The 19,341-nt window shown below is 37.5% G+C and overlaps 2 protein-coding genes across 4 annotated transcripts; one reads left to right on the plus strand and one right to left on the minus strand.

The window, feature by feature from the left end:
• The first annotated feature begins 899 nt into the window (after positions 1–899).
• Positions 900–5,479, plus strand: si:dkey-106l3.7 (uncharacterized). Its single transcript, XM_056736903.1, has 7 exons — positions 900–960; positions 1,056–1,734; positions 3,832–3,993; positions 4,160–4,319; positions 4,512–4,582; positions 4,700–4,797; positions 4,916–5,479. The coding sequence occupies exons 2-7, from the start codon at positions 1,147–1,149 to the stop codon at positions 4,983–4,985; spliced, it is 1,149 nt and encodes a 382-aa protein (XP_056592881.1). The 5' UTR covers positions 900–960; positions 1,056–1,146; the 3' UTR covers positions 4,986–5,479.
• Positions 5,480–5,725: 246 nt separating this feature from the next.
• Positions 5,726–17,696, minus strand: rnf208 (ring finger protein 208). 3 transcript variants are annotated; one of them, XM_056736904.1, is made up of 3 exons: positions 17,125–17,696; positions 7,509–7,839; positions 5,726–7,104 (listed from the first exon to the last, which is right to left on the minus strand). In XM_056736904.1, the coding sequence occupies exon 3, from the start codon at positions 6,865–6,867 to the stop codon at positions 6,082–6,084; it is 786 nt and encodes a 261-aa protein (XP_056592882.1). In that variant the 5' UTR covers positions 6,868–7,104; positions 7,509–7,839; positions 17,125–17,696; the 3' UTR covers positions 5,726–6,081. The 3 variants fall into 3 exon arrangements, with proteins under 3 accessions (XP_056592882.1, XP_056592884.1, XP_056592883.1); XM_056736906.1 differs by lacking the exon at positions 17,125–17,696 and adding an exon at positions 16,231–16,580; XM_056736905.1 differs by having other exon boundaries at positions 5,726–7,839.
• Between the last annotated feature and the right edge of the window lie 1,645 nt (positions 17,697–19,341).

Below are 19,341 nucleotides of genomic sequence, written 5' to 3' on the forward strand. Positions count from 1 at the left end.
GTCACCAAACAGTTCTTGGACCACATTGACTACCATAGTTAAAATACACCTACACTCTTGAAAATATCATCTTTTGTGTTCAACAGATCAAAAAAGTAGCCTAACTTTTCCTTCTATGATAGTCAAAGTGGTCCAAGGACTGTTTGGTAAAAAGCATCTTTCCATGTATCTTTCTCTGTACTCATTAGAACTTATACCTTTATACAGATTTGGAAAAAACAGAAATGGAGTAAATGATGACAATATTTTGATTTGGGTGAACTATCCCTTTACATAGGAAGGGCAGGAATGTTTTATGGATAAACAGGCAGGCAAACATCACAGAATATATTGCCAATAATTTTCATAATATATACATGCAACATATACTGTATATGCTGTTTTGTTTAATGTTTGAAACTTGTTTTTGTTGGTGGTTGGCATTTTTTCTCTGATTAAATTTTCATCTTTTCCTCCTCACTCTAGAGAAAAAATGCTGATGTTAACATAGAGAGGAATGAGGATTCCTCTGCATGGCTCATACCAGCAGATTTAGATGTGCAAAGATGTGAACGTCTACTGTCCCAGTTTTCGTTTGCTGATTCTTATAATGCATGTAGCTCAAAAGTTACTTTAAAAAAGTAATTTCCTTAAGTAAGGGATTGAGGATGGTATTGTTAACAGTCACAGTGTGAAAGATGGTGTTGTTGTTTCAATATTTTTACACTAAACTGAATGAATATAATCATCTCATTTTTTCTATTTATAGAAATGCAAAGTTTTACATTATAATATATTGACAATGGATCTAGAAACATCTTCACTTATCATTCTAATGTCATTTCAGAATACTGGCAGTTTCACTGTGACTGTAATAAAGAATGGTTTCAGTCTCATAAACATGTCTTGACAGATCAAAAAGCCAAAGGCATGAGCTCAGGATTTTGGGAACGGCAGCGGAAGTGAAGCACTTGTCAGAAGGTGATTGAAAAGCATGGGAATTGGAATGTGGGCGGCCCTTGAAAGGTGTTTTTAGTTCATTGTGACAAACTGACTTCCTTCACGTTTCTTGTCAGTTATGAGAAAGTCAAGGTGTTGTAAGACTCACGTGTCCAGACAACAGTAAGGTGAAAAATAGTATACACAGGGAAAGAAAACTCAAAATCAATGAACCTCTATAGGAATTTTGGGAATCTCTTTGAGAATTGGGTGACGGAAGGCAGCCTGGATTTACACAATGACACAGGAGCTGGTATGGATGGATACAACCTCACTGAAAGTGACTCTGTGTCCAGGGATTTTCTTCCAATATCCAAAATAAAGTCAGAATCGGAGGACTCTGGATTTGAGACGGTCAGTACGATAAGTCCCTGTCATTCTCATCAGGTATCTCAACTTACAGATCACGGCTCTCCGAAGGATGATGTTCAGACTATATCTCCAGCTCCTTCTGTTGGCTCCTCATCCTCCACATGTGTCTCGCTTGGCTCGGTGGCTCCAAGAAACACACGTCTGAAGGTAGAACAAGCTTTGAGAAGGACAGAACAAACGTCAGGGCATGTCACAAGAAACGGACCCCAGCATCAGACGGTCCCTGCACCACGGTACCGTTGTAACACAGCCTCCATTCCAATCAGCTGCCACACAAGCAGCTTCAGAGAACGTCATCAGTTAAGTCATCACAGGAGAATTCATTCACAACCTCCAGATCACAAGAAAGCCGAGCTGTACAGAAAACATCGGAGCCGGCTGGAGGTGAGCATCTCGTAGTAAAGCTCTACTTTCTTTGAATATATTACTGGTCGATGCATTTTGACGAAAAGTAAAATGTGAAAATGCTGGTTTCACCACAGAGTCTTTGCTTTTGATTAGATACTCCACCATGAATTGTGCATCTCATTTGGTGACAACTATTGCAGTCTGGCACAAGTGACATCAACCTTGCACAATGTGTGTATCTGATGAAAGCAGCCCAAGGGAAAATTCACACTAAATGATGAAATCACAGTGTGTATCTTACATAAAAATATTTTTTAGGAGCTTTATAGATGTTTAATTTTTTTTCTCTCTTTGAGTTCATGGAAACAAAGAATAACAACATTTTAAGGTAAACTATTGCTTCTAAGTTGCAAGTTGACATTTTTTACGCACAACAGGTGAGGTGTAAAAGTCAAGGTTAAGCAAATAACAAGCAATCCTCATGTTTCATAATCTTTTACGACTAGCTCAAGGACACGATAAACAGGTTTACCCCTTACAGATATAACCGAACTAAGACACGTGTTAAATCTTACCATAATGCACACAAACAAACTCTTGCACATGCACCGTCTAGACATCTTTTCAGCACACTCTATACTGTGGACCCTTGTCTGAGATCTGTTGCAGGATACATTGAACTAGTGCATGTGAACCGGTTGGTTCAGGTGAGGGAGGAATGACTGGAATGGTGCCAGCCTATAGTGCAGGTGGAAAGGAATGTGTGGGTGTCGAGAACGCTTCTGATGATTGGGATCTGTGCCGTACATGTTTGAACATTGTCTTTAGCGGGAACTCCGAGGAAAAACATCATTTCATTTTAATCAGGAAATATCATAATGAACGTTTTATACATATTTTTAAGAATTTGGGGATAAATAACATCGAATTGTGCGAGGGTTATTGTGATCAGTGAGTGAATTATAAGCGTGATCTCATAGGAATTTGTTTCTATTTTACGAGGTGGCTAATTTGTACCAATTCTTACAATGTGAATTGTACCAAAAAATATGATTAGTCCCTCCCTAACCCCGCACCTAAACCTACCGTCACTGGCACAAAAACAAATTGTATAAAAACGTACAAAGGAGATCGTACGAATTCATACAAATTTAAGGAGTTGGGAATTATTTTAGAGAAAAGAGTCCGATCACGTCATGAAAGATGTCTGTAAGATGTTTATGTATGTAAAACTGCTGTTCCTACGATTTTTACGTAGCAGATGTTTTCCAAATATTTAGCATACATAGAAGCTATGCTATCTGGGAACAGATCAAAAGAAAAGAAGCTTGCTTTCTACAAAATGAAAATTTCTTAGAAACAGTTGACACCCTTGAAGTTATATACTCTGCAAAGAATTATAAAATATCATTTACTCACCCTCATGCCATCCCAGATGTATATGACTTCCTTACTTCAGTTGAATACCAATATTTTTTTCATGAAAATGCAGTCATAGGATCTTCTTATGGGTCAACCTGGCGTAGCTCTATCCAATTGACTCCAGCTGGTAAAGAAATACATTTACCGATAGATTTTTTACGTGTCCATGGAAACATACAGATCAGCACAGAAAATGTAACATTAATATCATTGAAAATCACTGTGACGTCTATAGTGACGAGGAATATGCCACCATATTTGAATTTAATGAATGTTATGTTTTCATTGATAAGCAACAATTTTTCATTTTCCTATAAAGCTAAAGTACGTTTGAATATTTTCTCCCATTCCAGCTAAATATACAACGACAACTAAATGTAAAACTAAAGTGACTAATGTAACTAATGACAAATGGGGGATCATCAGGACCCCACCTTTCTCTTTGGTGATGCTAGTAGTAGGAAATGATACAGTATATTTTTGATTTCATTGAACATCTTGTGGCAATTGTCCACCAAGCAACTCAACCTGTATTTTGCATTAAGATAAGGAAAATCAATATATATTATATTTCATATAGCAAGAGGGATGTTCTTAAAATAACTTTTGCCTTTCATATCCCACCAAATTATATTACATGGTATGTGCTGATGCCAACACTAGGATTCCTAATGAATCCAGGTCATGATCATCTGTGATGTCTCTCAACAGTTTGAAGAAGCGGAGCAAATGAGATTAGACAAGCTCTCTCCGGGGCTTCTTTACCTGGAGCAGGTCTGCAGGATGCTGGAGAAGATTGCAACACTGCAGCAGCAAAACCACAACCTCCAGAAGGAGGTGGAGAACCTTAACAGTCAGCATGCTGAGACAGAGGTAAGTGACGTTGATATATAATCCAACCGCTTTTTAAAGTCTTTCCTGTTTCTGTCCTCCAGCTGAATTCATGCCAAAACTGGTCTCAAGGCCTATTGTTTTCTGTCAACTGAAACTACTGTACATGTTTGCAGTACATAACGTTTCTCACTAAATCTTTTGGCAGTTTTCGCGATTGAATGAGAAAGAAACAGACTATCTTGCAAGACAAAGATTAGAGATTTTGGCTCATGAAGATTCAAGCAGCCTATCGACTCTCTCAGAGAAACCTGCACCGTTTCGGCGCAGATCTGTGTCTGACACTCAGGCATCCCTGGGCCGTCATAGTGAGTACTCCTATTGACAGGCTATATATTACACACAATTTTATTAGTTGTCTCAGGAAGGCAGAATGCCTTTTTAGAGGGCCCTCATGAAATAAAAGTATGCAAGTTTTGATTTTTTTATTGGCTTCATTCTCAGTTGTTGTTTTATGTCAGTGTGATGAATTGCTTGTATTTATTCTCCCACATGTGCAGGGAGGGCAGGGTTTGCTCGAGATGAATCTTTTGCAGGTGTCTTATCCGAGGAACCTGAAAGTAATGATCCTGTAAGTAAATAGTCAGTAAACTAACTACACAATATAAATATTAAAAGTAGAGTTGGAAGCAAAGAAATGTGGATGTTGAAAGTGATCGCTAATATATTCCTCGGTTTGTTAAATCAGCCACCAGAACATAAATCCAAAAAGCCAAGTAAGATCCAGAAGATAAAATTGACTTCATTTAGAAAACAGGAATCACAAAAACCTCCCCAAAGCAAAAGGTAAAAGAATATTTGAAATATGTAATAATAAAAAATATTTGTCTTATATTTTATATATAACTTAGATATATGATATAGTATATATGTATTATATAATTCTTGTATTTGTTTCTCAAAGCGATCAGCCAAAGAAGAAATCAAAACTGCCGAACATTTTCAGAAGTAGAAGTATGACCACGCGTCTATGAAATCTATGGTACGTTGTAACCCTGTGAATAGATTTATAATGGAGATACACACCTTCCGACACAGTTTACAATTAATTGTTATCGTTTTATAGTGTGTTTACTAAGAACAGGAAACAAAACATACTTAGAAACAAATGTATAGGATAATGCAATGTAAGTCGCTTTGGATAAAAGTGTCTGCCAAATGCATTAATGAAAATGTAATGTTATATGAGAAACATTCTACTACGTACTTGACTGTGTGGAACAATGTTCAGATCCGAGTATTTGTAAATATAAGAAAATGTATGACAGCAGATTTGAAAAATCCTTTATAAGTACATTGTATCACTTTGTTATAATAAAATATGTGTGTGATACTTCATCTCACAACGGAAATGTTTGCTCGCAATGCAAAAGTAGATTAAAAAAAATCACCGTACCTCATACAGCATTGCATACATATTTTTTATAATGATGCATTTAAAATATATAGGCATGTATTTATTGCTTTCTCATTTTTCATGGTGTCTTTATTTTTGTACTTGTTGCTGCATTTTTAGCACTTCAACAATTTATCCATTTCAAGTCAAAGAGTGTATTTTCAGGCCAACCAGTGGCACCAAATAGAATTGCAGTTTGTTTGAGCAGCTATATTGGGCCAGACCTAACACTTAACTCAACCAATAGGTTAAAATGAAGATGGGAGTATCTTGCAAAAACTATCAACTCTGTGTGACTTTTTAAAGACCAAACAAACATTGTCACTTGTAACTTCTTTATTGGTCTTTATCATACCCGGAATGGGGGAGATAGACTTCTCTTGGCATTCCCATGTAAAGAGATGTCAATGACGAACACATCCAAACAAGAGAGTGAGGGATAGAGGGTAATCAGTTCATACATAAAATACATTTACTCTGATATTTCTTATCTCTGTCTTTGCGCACAAGTGTCTTTTTCACTTCAAGTCCACATAGCATCCTGTGCTATTAAATATACAAATGCACCTGTGACGGATCGGCGGGGGTGATTGTGTGTGAGTCAAGGTTCAGATGGTGGGCACGGCTGGATAGCATTTTGGGATGAGTTGTGCCAGTCACTTGCTTAATCAGCTTTACATGATGCCACAGGAGGACAGGGGGTTGGCAATGTGGCAGGTGCAAGCTGATTGACAGTATTGGCGCACCGTTTGATAGCAGCTGCGATCACCGTCGCTGCCCCACTGCATAGTCCCTGCTGAGTCGGGCGGCAGTCGGCTGAGAATGCTGGTGTTGATGGCCAGCGCGGCAAGCCCGTAGTCTGTAAAAAGCACGGTCTCGCGACGGCAGGTGGGGCAGGAGATGAACTTGTACTTGGGACAGGATTCATACAAGATCTGCAGGCACTCCTCACACACCGAGTGCAAACAGGAGAGAATACGTGGCCGCTTGCCAGCAAAGTTGTAGGTGTGTCCACAGGTGGGACAGTCCAGTGGTTCACACGGCATCACCGGGCCTGAGGAAGTGGAGGATGAGGAGGAAGAGGTGGAGGAAGAGCGGAGCACGTACTGGTTGACGATTACGTCGTCCATCTTGTAGTGGAACTGGTGGTAACAGATGTCGGATGTGCTGGTCTTCCGCTGGGCTAGATAACTGGCTTCACGGCGGAGGATGGGGGCAGGGGAAGACGCTAGGGGTCTGGGTGCGACCACGGTGTTTCCGTTGACCTCCATAGACAGGTCTCCACAGGCCTGGTTGACGATAACCTCTCCCTCGCCTCCTCCATCCCACGCCACACGGGGAGGTGGGGCGTAGCAAGGTTGGGTCACGGGAATGGGACACTCCCGGGTGAACTTCTCAGACTGGATGATCTTGACGGTGTCCATAGGGATGGTCACAGGTTGGCGTCGCAAGCAGGACATTCACTCTTTGTCGTGGTGATCTTGGCAGAGGAACTGTGTGTAGTGTCTGGTCCTGCAGATTATGTCTTCAGTGCACTGGGGGAGGACACTCAGCCATTGCAGGGGACATGAGGACGAATGGATTTGTCCATTGCTGTCTTAAAGCTCCTCCTTGGTCACGGGCCCTGTCACCCTGAGTCTTTGTGTGGCACAGATAGACAGAGACTCCCAGCCAGTGCAAAACGTCTATAAAAAGCCCTGAAGGACAACAGAAGTCAATGTCTAGATTAAGAGGTCACAAGAAATACGTTCTTGGTCATAAAATGTTAAAGTAACAACTTGCACCCTATTGACTGATATTGCACACATCAGAATTGTTCATTTAAAGCTAGTGGATATTCATTGAGACTGTTTTTCACAAATAAAATACATCAGAAGATATCTTGGCAAATTGTCAGTGATTTCAATGATACAGCACATCTATTTTGACACAAGACTTTAATACAGATTTAATACCTTTAAGGGAAAATTAAGCACTTAAACACTGTTTACTATAATACTATAGTTCTCTCTCATGGGTTGCTTAATGGATTTTTAGAAGGGAAATGATGCAACCAACGCCCCAGAAGCTAAATTCACCCCAGCGTCACAACCACATGTACCTCCTTCCTGTTTCAGTTCGCCGTTGTGGTTTGACCCTGTTTGCTTCTCGTTTCTTCTCTCGACCAGCTCTTACAGCTCCATGACCTTTCTTCTTATAAGCAAAGTTTTTTTAGGAGATGCTCAGGAAGATCTAAAACGTGCTGTTCCAGTCCTTAAAAGCCCAATATTCCTTGAGGGGTGTGCGTTGAGTTTGATGATACGCTTGTCCAGTCTTTGATGACGTGACAGGTCTGTGAGTGTCTCAGGAGTCTTGCCAGACCTGTCTTCCTTCCAGATCTGTTCCCAGCATGCCTCAGATCTGCTGACTTATACGTAGTGTTGTTCCATTTCCTAGAGAGGAAAATAAAAGAGTTCCGGTTAGACTAATGCAAGGACACAGCTCAACCTTTCAGGCCATTTGTCTGTGCTCTTTGGAACACGTCTAAAATGTGTCTTGTCATTTAAGTGGAAAAAACAGCACTCTGATGAACATGTTTTAAGAGAAGTGCTGTGCAACAACATTCAGACAGGTTGTGATCTGTGCAACGTATCAATCCACAGCAGATTTCTGGAACCCTGGAGCATCTTTTCCCGTCTAAAAGCCCTCTTTCTCTTCATGCCAGCTGCCATCTGCAGCCTGGTGGGGTACAGAGAGGCTATGTGGGGAAAAGATGGAGGACCTGAATGCAGAACAATATGTCCTACACAAAAAACATTGTAGAAGCCCATTATAAAATGGCTGCCATTGAATTTAAAATCGACTTGTTGTTTGCAACCATTTACATAACACATTTAAAGAGTGTCTATTTACACTGAATACAAATAGCCCACCTTGTTGGCAGAGACTATTTGCACTAGCTCCGCCTACCAAAATGTGATTGGAATAGAGAAAGTGTAAGAACTATATTTTTTCAATTAGTGACTCAAGTGGTGTAAGGTGTAAAGTATGTAAAGCTTGGCACTGGAAACTATTGTATTCCACCTCTTGCTGAAAATGCTTTTTAGCTATTTCTATCACATTACAGACCATGAAGGGATTTGTTTTCAATAAAATTGATTTAAGACTTAAAATTCAGTTTGATTTATAAAGTTTAGGTTAAGGGTAAGGTTAGGGGTGTAGGGCTTTAATATCTCAATAAATTGGCATCATTTTTATCATTTTTATAAATATTAAGATGTACACTCTGTTATTATTGCATAATGTTTAATGCACAACAATACAGAGGTGCAAATAGTAACGTTATCTGCCACTATTTATTAATACCAAAACCATCTTAAGAAAATACAGCAGTTTTGGTTAGTGTAAAGCACATCGCAAAGAAATGCTGCTATTTTAACTTAGTGTGAAAAGAACCTACTGCTATTTAAAAAATTTAAACAAGCATCTGTCGCTATTTTCACACAGTGTATATGCCTCATTCTATTTTTTATGATCAGAACGTATTAAAACATACCTGTTATGATAGCATTAATATTTGCAAAGCTGAAAGGAATCCTTGCTTGCAGTAGTCGTTACTAAAAGGTCAGGATGTGAGCAGCGTGAGAAATGGCATGTAGATATAACAGTAAACATCTGATTAAAAAACTGCGGTTAGATGTGGTTTGTGTATGTCTGTGCACTTTATTAAAACGTAAAGAGTGGAGAGCATACTGCCCTCTGTAGATTTTGCAATGATGAAAGATAGGCTGGGGAGATAATGTACGAGAAATAAATAAAAAGGGAGATAAAGCAAAAGTTATTTTAAATTACATTATCACTGCTTGAGGTGTAACGTGTATGTTTATTATAGAAGCATTCTAGTTGTTGCATTAGTTGCATTGCTTTGGTTGCAGGTGGGATGTAATAGCACCTCCACTTCATGTCAGAATTCATCATTACAAATAGGTGAAAACTTGTACTTACAAGTTGTTTGACTAGTAACAGTATATTCTGTAGCATTGTATGAACATAATTTAAAATCATGTAAAATAGTTCTCGCTTTAAAACTGATCTGTGTATTTTTACTTTTTGAATATTAATGTACAGAGATTATTACTGAATGTTTGATGTTCAGTAATAATTAATAATACATAACGGTAAAATCATGATTTATCTTGTCGATAAAAAAGCAATAAAGGTTTATGTAGAGACATGAAATACATTTGGGTAAGTCCATGTAAATGTCAATCTTGAAATGAAAAAAAAATGAAGTTCATAAACGTGAAGTGAAAGTGACTTGACATGTGACCAAGTGTGCTGTTCCATACCCATTTCCAGGCTTTATCAGTAAGAAAAATAAAGGAATATTTCATTTCTTATATTGCTATATATCTATGGAAGTTTTTTCCAATGTATTATTTTTTTCTAATCAAAATCATTCAAATGCTCTTTACATTGTGCTGTACAAACTTTCCAGGAAGACTTGAATACAGCATCAGTCACCAAAAAACCTAACATTACGGTAATACATTATGAATCACATAAAAATGGAAGTTCCAACACGACATTGATTTATAATAAAATAGAATGTCTTTTTATGGCCTCACTACTCGCTTCTTTTTTCCAGTACCCTTTATAAAGATTCTCACTTTGCTTCACCCACAGACACGGCCCACCACTCACAATCACCCACACCAGAAAAATGCGCAAGCACACTTGTCTTTTGTCTGCACCCTGATGAAATTATGACTAATCAAACCTAACAACTAGTCATCACAACCTCTTTTCATTCTCATTTCTCATAGTTTATTGGATTAGCAACCGAATAACTGAATTAGGATGTTAACACAGGAAACCATCCTCCATTTTCTGGAGGTCTCAGACTCCGATCACCCAGTCACATTCATTTGAGTTACCATGGGACCGAAGAGCAGCGAGGCAGGGCCAAAAATAACCACACGCTCTCACTGGTTCACACACACTTACAAAGGTGTGAATAAGCTTTCTGACATCAGCAAAGTCAGCTGGTGCATTAGAGACTAAGAGACGTGAGAAATGAAATGATTCTCACATTCACATTTCTGTTTAGAGATCTTCAAATGTGTATGTAACAATGTAATAGTAACTATGATTTTTTTCAGGGTATTATCACAAGTTAAACAGATTTCACATATAAATAATTAAATTAGTTTGAAATGTTTATACATAAATAAGTAAATAAATTGATCTTTTGGTTGAAATTTAAACTGTGTTTTATTATGTGAGATAAAAGAGATCTGGGACAACAGTCAAAAAAATACAACATGATACAGGACTTGACCCTTACAAGCCTTATGACATGATTACGGTATCAGATGATAACTATTATAATAAAAATTAGGGCTGTCACAATATCTGATGTTCATAACTCAATTATTGTTGCCAAAGAAAATCATAATGGTTATACAACTGTGAAATCTACACTGTAAAAAAACACTTTAAAATAAATGTAATATTCTGGCAGCTGGGGCACCAGAAAAAAATGAAAAAGAATATATATTTTTATATTTAATACAAAGTATTATTACATTTTCTTCATGCTATTTCACACACATTACTTCAAGCTATTATTACACTTGCAGTACCCTTCTGGAATGTTCCTTATGTGGAAAATAAAACAGTAAAATTCAATAAAACTACAGATTTTTTACAGTGTATAAAACTACTTTAAAAAATACATGATGCTATGAGTAAAATTGTGCTTAGATTTGTTTTGAGCAAAAGAATCATACTGAAAAAATGAGGGTAGGGAGGCAGATAGGGAAAGTTATTTACAGTAATTTTAAGTGTAGTATTACTATAACAAATATCAACAATCACAGTTACACAATATCACAACTGTCCGATATATTGTGACACCAATTGCAGTGATTGAATACAATATGTAGCATAATAATATCTACTCCGTTTTACAGTATACCATCTTACAACTATAATGTACTACACGTCTAAAAAAATCATGCCAATGCTTTGACGTATTTTGCTAATATTTTTGTTAGCGTTAGAGATCCTGCGAGCCCTAGTGTTCCTTATAGTCTAAATATGCAACAAAATCAATGTTTAATTCGATTAACTGCTATTCATTTGCCGGCGTATCAGAAGGAGTCTCTGGGCATCACATGCAGAATTTCATGTTTGATAAGACAGGATTGTCTCTTATGTAAGAGGCTCGTCGGAGAGGCACAGAAAATATTAAAGCAGCACTGATGGCCCAGCGGACGGACTTAATGAAATCATGTAAGCATTTGACCTTGTCAGCAGAACGCATGGGAAAGAGGAGGAGGCACAGTGAATAAATGAGAAGAGATAGACTATATGACAACCGTTTGGGAATAAATATTCTGAATGGGAGAGTACAATTTGTTAAGAAATGTGGTAATGTTTTAACACTTCCCTTGGTTTGATCAATGTATAATGACATTTAAATGATATTTAAGGAATTTATTGTATGTAGTGGCAGAAATACCTCTTAAGCTCTAAACTTAGAATAAGAAACGCCAAGAAGTGCAAAATACCAAGAAACAGTCAACAACATTCTTGACATCATTCAAAACCTTATCAGAACAACCAGACGTCACATTCCAGTACATCCAGGCACGATCACAACACAAATACACACACTTGTAATCAAAACTGACTTTATAACGAAGTTTATGTGTGATTAAAGGGGTCATATGGCATGAATGCGTGTTTTACTGTGTCTTTGGTGTGTTATAAGTTGCCCTTGCATGCATTCGACCCGTAAAATTGCAAAAATTTAAGTGTCGGAACCAAAGATGCCCTCAATCTCAAAGTGAATGCTCACCCAGACCTGCCTGAAACACCTTGTGTAACCACACCCCCACAAATCTACATCAGCTTGTTTTAGGATTTGACAAAGATCGCCCAAATGTATACACAAGTAAGGTGAGCGTACCTAGTTTCGCCAGTAATTTACTGTAGATTAAATCACTACTTAATACTACTTACCTATTGGTACTTAAACTTTACTTTTTTATTGACTTTAAACTTTGACTTTTGAAATTCAAAATTAGCAAGAAGATACTGGGCTTATTACTAGCATAAGCACATCAACACTGCAAAAAATGACGGGAAAATCCTTAGCATTTATGTCTTGTTTTCTAGTAAAAATAATTAAAATTTCTTAAATTATAAGATTATGAGAAATATATTATTATAGGAATTAGATTTAGTCCTGTTTTATGAAAGAAAATATAAGAACTAGGTAAGTTTATGTTTGAAACAACATTGTGAATCTACAGTAAATTACTGGCAAACAGCAAAGTTTCACAGTAAATTGTCTTCATTTATAAAGTTGTGTATAGATTTGTGGGCATCTTCTATATTTGTTTTATCTGCATATTTGTATTTATTTGATGGCATGTACAGTGACAATAACAATATTGTTTAATCTTATCTTCTGTCTTATCTTGCTGTAACAGGCCTTGGCTAAGAAGTAACAGGTTCGTTTTAACACTCTCTTTTGGTTTAACGCCGCATAGATGTCGTGGAGAATAAATTTTAAGCTTTACATGTACCAAACCTGACTGGGTCATTTCCAAATAGCGGGCAGCAGTTAGCGAAGTTTGTATGCGTGTTTCCATTTTTTTTGGAGACACTTTTGGATTTTGATATATTTACAGCAGTAAATTTACAAAATATCTTCATGGAACCTGATCTTTCCTTAATATCCTTTTAGGCATAAAAGAAAAATCAACTATTTGTATCCATTAATGTATTGTTTTAATGACTGGTTTTGTGGTCCGCGACTATATATGTTCCGCATACATGGAAGTAAAGTTGTAAACTCTTTATAAGACTTTCAGAGGTTGATTCTGAGGTGCATTACAACAATACTGTAGCTTGTATGTCTGAGCATCCTAACAACAACACTATCTCAACCAATGGCGTACTTCTGGGATTGGACTATTTGATTGTCCAATCATTGAGAACATCTTTTAAGCAGTTATTTGTTTTGCAGTTACGTTTAGAATTCAATTCTTGCATTCTCCACTAACCTTCATCATCAACACAATCTAATATAACACGCTGAAAGCAAGCAAACAGATGGATGCACAGTCATCAGAATATCTGGAACATTCCTGTCCTCACACCCCACTCACTCCCTCTTCTACACACCCACAGATACACACACACACACACACACACACACACACCAGCACAACAAAAATACACACAGGTACCACCCAGCACATTCCAAAAGCAGATCCTCTCGTCCGCCCTGCTTACTGTCTTTCTCTCTGGATACTTTCCACCTGTGCAGTGAGACAGTCAGAAGGACGACACGCTGTCCTGTACCAGCGATGCTATCAGCTGTTCACCTCTAACACACAATGCCTGTCCTGACACCTGCTCTTATGACCACTGCAAATTTCACATGTGCAGTCACAGAATGATCTCCCTTGTATTGATACGTGTGATGTGTACGTTCTGTATATATTTTTGAAAACTGAAATAATATCTCAAATAACGCTGTACAACAGACATGCAGTTCAAATCTGCACCAAAATAAAAATGGGACGCTAATGTTCTGCAAACGCACCACATGTAAAACACTTTGAAGAATCTGCTAAAGACTTAAGAGACAGTTCATCCAAAAATTGTGATTCTGTGAACATTTACCCATTTACCCAAATCTGTACACATTTCTTTGTTCTGATGAACACAGAGAAAGATATTTGGAAAAATGCTTGTAACCAAACAGTTCTTGGACCCCATGACTAACATAGTAGGAAACATTTCTTCATACATTTCCTTGTTCTGTTGAACACAAAAGAGCTTTCCTACTATGGTAGTCAATGGTGGCCTATAACTGTTGGCTACAAGCATTCTTCCAAATATCTTTCTGTGAGTTCATCAGAAAAAAAGGTTTACACAGATTTAGAGGGTACATAAATGATGACAGAATTTTCATTTTTAGATGAACTGTCCCTTTAAATTTACATGTGCATGTGTGTGTGTAATTTACTCATTAGTCACAAAGGAGTAATTATGTTAAATGCATTGTGATATGTTAAGTGTATTTAATGTGATGCTTTTCAACATATTTATAGGTAGTCACGTAGAATTATCATAAAAGCAGTTAATGCAATTATGAGGGATGAAATGGAGAATTAGTCTGATTCATGAACATGAACTGCATTTCAATTAACTAGTAAATCCAGTTCACCAAAACCAATGACTCTTTCACAAATCTGACAAAGGCAGAATTCACATCTTTTTTATAATTTAACAATGTTACAATGAACAAATAAAACACTTCATGCAGGATTCTTTAAAATTTCAGTAAATAATGACGACCTTTTCTTTAACTATTTCTACGATTCATAAACTATTTCTTACTCCATGACTTTAATTTCATATTGAACTATCAATTTTTTTATTTCTCTTTGTCTCTATATTCATACATAAAAGTTTCATTCTAAAACTTGTCAATACGTTAATTTGATCTATACGTGTATATCCAAACATACTACTGTTCTGTACACCTACACTTTAAAAGTGCTGGGTTTTTTCAACCCATTTAGTCTAATGTAAACATTTTCTACATACATTTAAAACATCAGTTGGTTTTGTCCAGGGTCTGAAAACAATCCATCATTTTTAGTGTATAATGTATCAACTGTAGTGTACAATGCTACTGGGATCAGCAGTTGATAAAGCTTTCGACTGAATACAAATCGTTAAATGTACAAGAACAAGACACATTTTTACAGTGGAACATCATGTTCCTCCGCAAAATCTGACCGAGATGAAACAGACAAAGCCGTGCAATGCTTCTGGAAAAACAAAAGAAGAATAGATATTTTTGGCACTTCGTGGCATGCCATTGAGATGTTGTCAACCTGCGCTTTAAAAAAATGATTGTGTTTATGTTTATGTGTGTGCACCCGGCTGTAAAGAATGCAGGTCATGCTAGTTTTAGTGAAGAGGAGGCTGTGTTTAATAATTCAGAGGCTGTCATTCAGAGCCGGCGTCAGCCATTTTACACACAGTTCATTCAGGAGAGATAGTCTTTGTTCCCTTTGTTTTTACTGATCAGTCTGTCCTTTTTACATGTCACAAAGACCATTACTAACAATGTTAGCGATCGGCTAGACAAAACAGTGTAATGACAACCGATTAGCTTTGAAAGGATACCATTAACAGTGATGTTGTGAGATAAGCAAAGCGGTTCTTAACAACATTTACTAATGACTCAATTTACAACAACACTTTAACTTATATATTTTTATCAGGTTATTACAAATCAGGTAATAGCTATTCAAAAAAAAATCCTATCATAATTTGGAACAAACCCTTGATTGATAAAAATAAAATAAAATAATACAATTAAATAAAATTATAAAATTAAATAAAATAAAATGCTCTTAAAACACTTGATAGTACAGTTATGTAGTCAAGTTGATTAATTCATGTTGAATATTTTTTAATTTTACCTGACAAAACAGGTACTTTAAGATTGGATTTAACATAAATCTGCTAAAATCCCATTCAAAATTGAACATAATTGGATATCTCACTCCAAAAAGGATGACTTTTCTAAGATTGTAAAGGATACATTGATTCTAAAGAATAAACCAAAAATGATTTTAGTGTATCCAGTAAAATCTTGACTTTACATATACACACAAGTTTTTATTCTTGCAAAGAATAAACCTAACAAAAGCATACACCTTCTCCATATATGGTGACCCCGACTGGAAATAACATGACTCAATGCAAAGACATTATCTGTCATAGAAAAGCTGATGTTTACACACCTCAGGAGCATAGACTCACATCTAGCTGTCTTCTGCCGTCCTCTTTTGAGATATTGACGGGCAGTATTGATTGCTGAATCTTCATTCACAGGAGGCTGAATCTACAGTAAGGAAACTTCGGGGTGTCTGGTTGAGGTTTTGTGTTGGTTTAAGTATTCTGGGGGGGGTGTGTGCATCTGTGTTAGCAGTGTTTAGTGCAATGATGTGGGAGGGGTGTGCCATCAGCGGCAGTTATGCAACCGGAGCAGCATACGCAGCGTACTGACTGCAGCTCCCGTGCATGCAAAACGCACGCATTTACTCTCCAACGCTTCCTCTGATGTCGGAGAGTGTGTGCATGGTCCATGTGAGATGCCCACTCGGATAATGTGAGTCATTCATGTACGTGTGTGTGTGTGTGTGTTTGTTTGTGTGTGAATGCGATCATGAATTGCAACCTGCCCTGTTTCACAACATGGTCAACATGGCCTCACAATAACAGAAGCGCAAGTATTGCATGAGGATGTGGGAGCCAGAAATGCAGAAAAGAGACACGATATGAAACACAAAGACACTTACGGACCAATTTACAAATACGAGACAATGATATGTGGACAGATTGAGGAACGTGCTGTTGTACATTTAGTTAAAACCTTAAATAATACATTCATATCACATTGAAAAGCATATGCACGCAAAAAATTGAATGAGATGAATTATTTTTATTATTAATAAGGCTTTGTGCATCAGGTAAGGAATTGGTAATACATTAGGTTACATTATTAGGTTACATCAATGAATGTCATTCTAAGACTCGGTTGAAATATATCCTGCACATGCTCACGTTTTACAGAATATATGACACACGTGCAAATACACAAAGCACACATATACACATTTATTCAGCAATCTTACCTGTATACACGTGTGTCTGTTGTAATCTCTAGATTTGGATGTGTCGTTGTAAACCTTAGGTTCTCTCTCGCCAGAGGACACAAAGTTCTGATTCTGGTAATGTCTCAGGCTCATCTCATCCTTCTGTACGCTTTCCGTCCCATCAAATGGTCCTGTTGCACGCGAGAGGATGGAGGGAACAGTTCCTTCCTTTCTCCACGGTCTGAGAAGGACGGATGGAGCTTGAGACCTCACAAAGCACCCTCGGAGAAAAAGATGTCAAATGCGCTCTGTTCTTCTCGTCCACGGTGAGCTGTTTTCTCCAGTGATGGTCCTTCCGTCATTCATTGGTCAGTTCTGTAAGGGGTTCATGGATGTCTGTTCTCCTTCTCGTCGACACTCCCAGGTTCTTACACGCAAAAATCTTTCTCTAGAGCACATCAAGACCTTTGTGTGTGAGATGCCTTTCCTCTGCCACCTTCTGTCAATCTCTCTCTTGCGCGCTCTTTGTACATACACCCCCACACATGCACAGAAGCGCACTGACTCAAAAATGCATGCTCTGCCTCGGTCTCTCTCTCTCCCTGCTTCTCTTCCTCTCTCTCTCTCCGTCTCTCTCTGCTGCAGTACCTCTGCAGGCTGGGTCACGTTTTCCCATCGCCAGAATGAAATTCCAGCCAATCAGAGGCCGCAGCTCTCATCTCCCCCCTCCCTTCCCATGCTGTCCTTGTCTCCTGTCTCCATCCATCGTTTTGTTTTGGTGCGAAATCTTTGTTTCACACACACATGGTACGTATGCATCTACACACACTTGTATATTTGCATATTGCCATTCATTTGCTCTGGATCTCTCTTTGCTCACGCATCAGCCCACATCGTACATTTACTCTGAAAACAAAGCGACATATTTAGTGATGCAATGCAAATAAAAAATATAGTGGGGGGGTAAAGAAAAACTGGTGTGAATTCTGTGAACGTAACTGGATGGTGCTGCATTATTTATCTAAAGCCGCGCAATGTGTTGAGCAGTGCAGAGATGCTGGGACGAGAGGATTGGGTTATGTAACGGACAGAATTTCATCCGTTTTAACTGTACACATGGCCTTGCCTTGATCTATAGATAATCCACACATCTGACATGTATTTCAGAATTTTATTTGATTAAAAACAAAACTATTTTAATATATGTATAAGCACCTTGATGTTGCCAGAATATTGCTGTGTGGTACTTGTTGGGAGATTTTTAGCACATTGCAGTGCAGTCGCTGGGGTATTCTGTGTGGTTGCTAGGGTGTTGTGGGTCATTATGTGCTTGCTTACTCAGCTACTCTATTACTGTGCTCTGTAGATATGTCTGGGGTGCTTCCTTCAATGTACAGTAAATCTATAATGTTTTATTACAGTATGTATTTATACTGTATGTAATAAAGCTCTCCTGAGATCAATAATACAGTTCCTCATACCTCTAACATAAACATCGCTGGACAACTTTCATGTGTAAGGGTTAATATTACAGGATAAACTATGATTATTCTTGTCTTAGCAAGTAAAATGAAAATGAATGCAAACACGATAAATCTATATGTGCTGTGAATGTTAAGCTATCCTCATGAAAGCGTGTATGCACGGGCATGTGTATTAACTCACAGAATGAGAACACGTCTCTTCATACAAGATTTTTCTGGATAGTGTCTGTGTGTGTGGAAGCTCAATTCTAACTTTGCTCCCCCTGCTGCACGTCAGACATTCATGCAGTTCATTGTACCTGCAGGCCTTCAGGTTTACACACACCATTCATACTCATACACATGCACTTCAACACACGTGCTAGCTTCTATACTTGTCTACTTGATGCAAAGGTGAGATATCCAGTTAATTTTTTACTGTTTTTTACAATTTAATCTACACCTAAACTAAGGCATTTTTTTTCTCTAAAAAGTGTTGGAAGAGGGAGTGAGTTTTTTTATTATAGTTTTTTATTAATCATATTATATCATATCATATCATATTTTAATAATAACACATGGTAACATGGATGCTGCAAGTCATTTTGTCAGATACAGTTTTATATTACACAAAATATAAATACGACTATGTCTTTAAATAACATATATGTGACACTGGACAGCAAAACCAGTCTTAAGTAGCAGAGAAACATTTTTAATAATCGCCAAAAATTCATTGCAGGGGTAATGAATTCATTTTTTCTTTTTGCCAAAAGTCATTAGGATATGAAGT

This window comes from Triplophysa dalaica, chromosome 22 (assembly GCF_015846415.1).
Source record: "Triplophysa dalaica isolate WHDGS20190420 chromosome 22, ASM1584641v1, whole genome shotgun sequence".
NCBI lineage: Eukaryota > Metazoa > Chordata > Actinopteri > Cypriniformes > Nemacheilidae > Triplophysa > Triplophysa dalaica.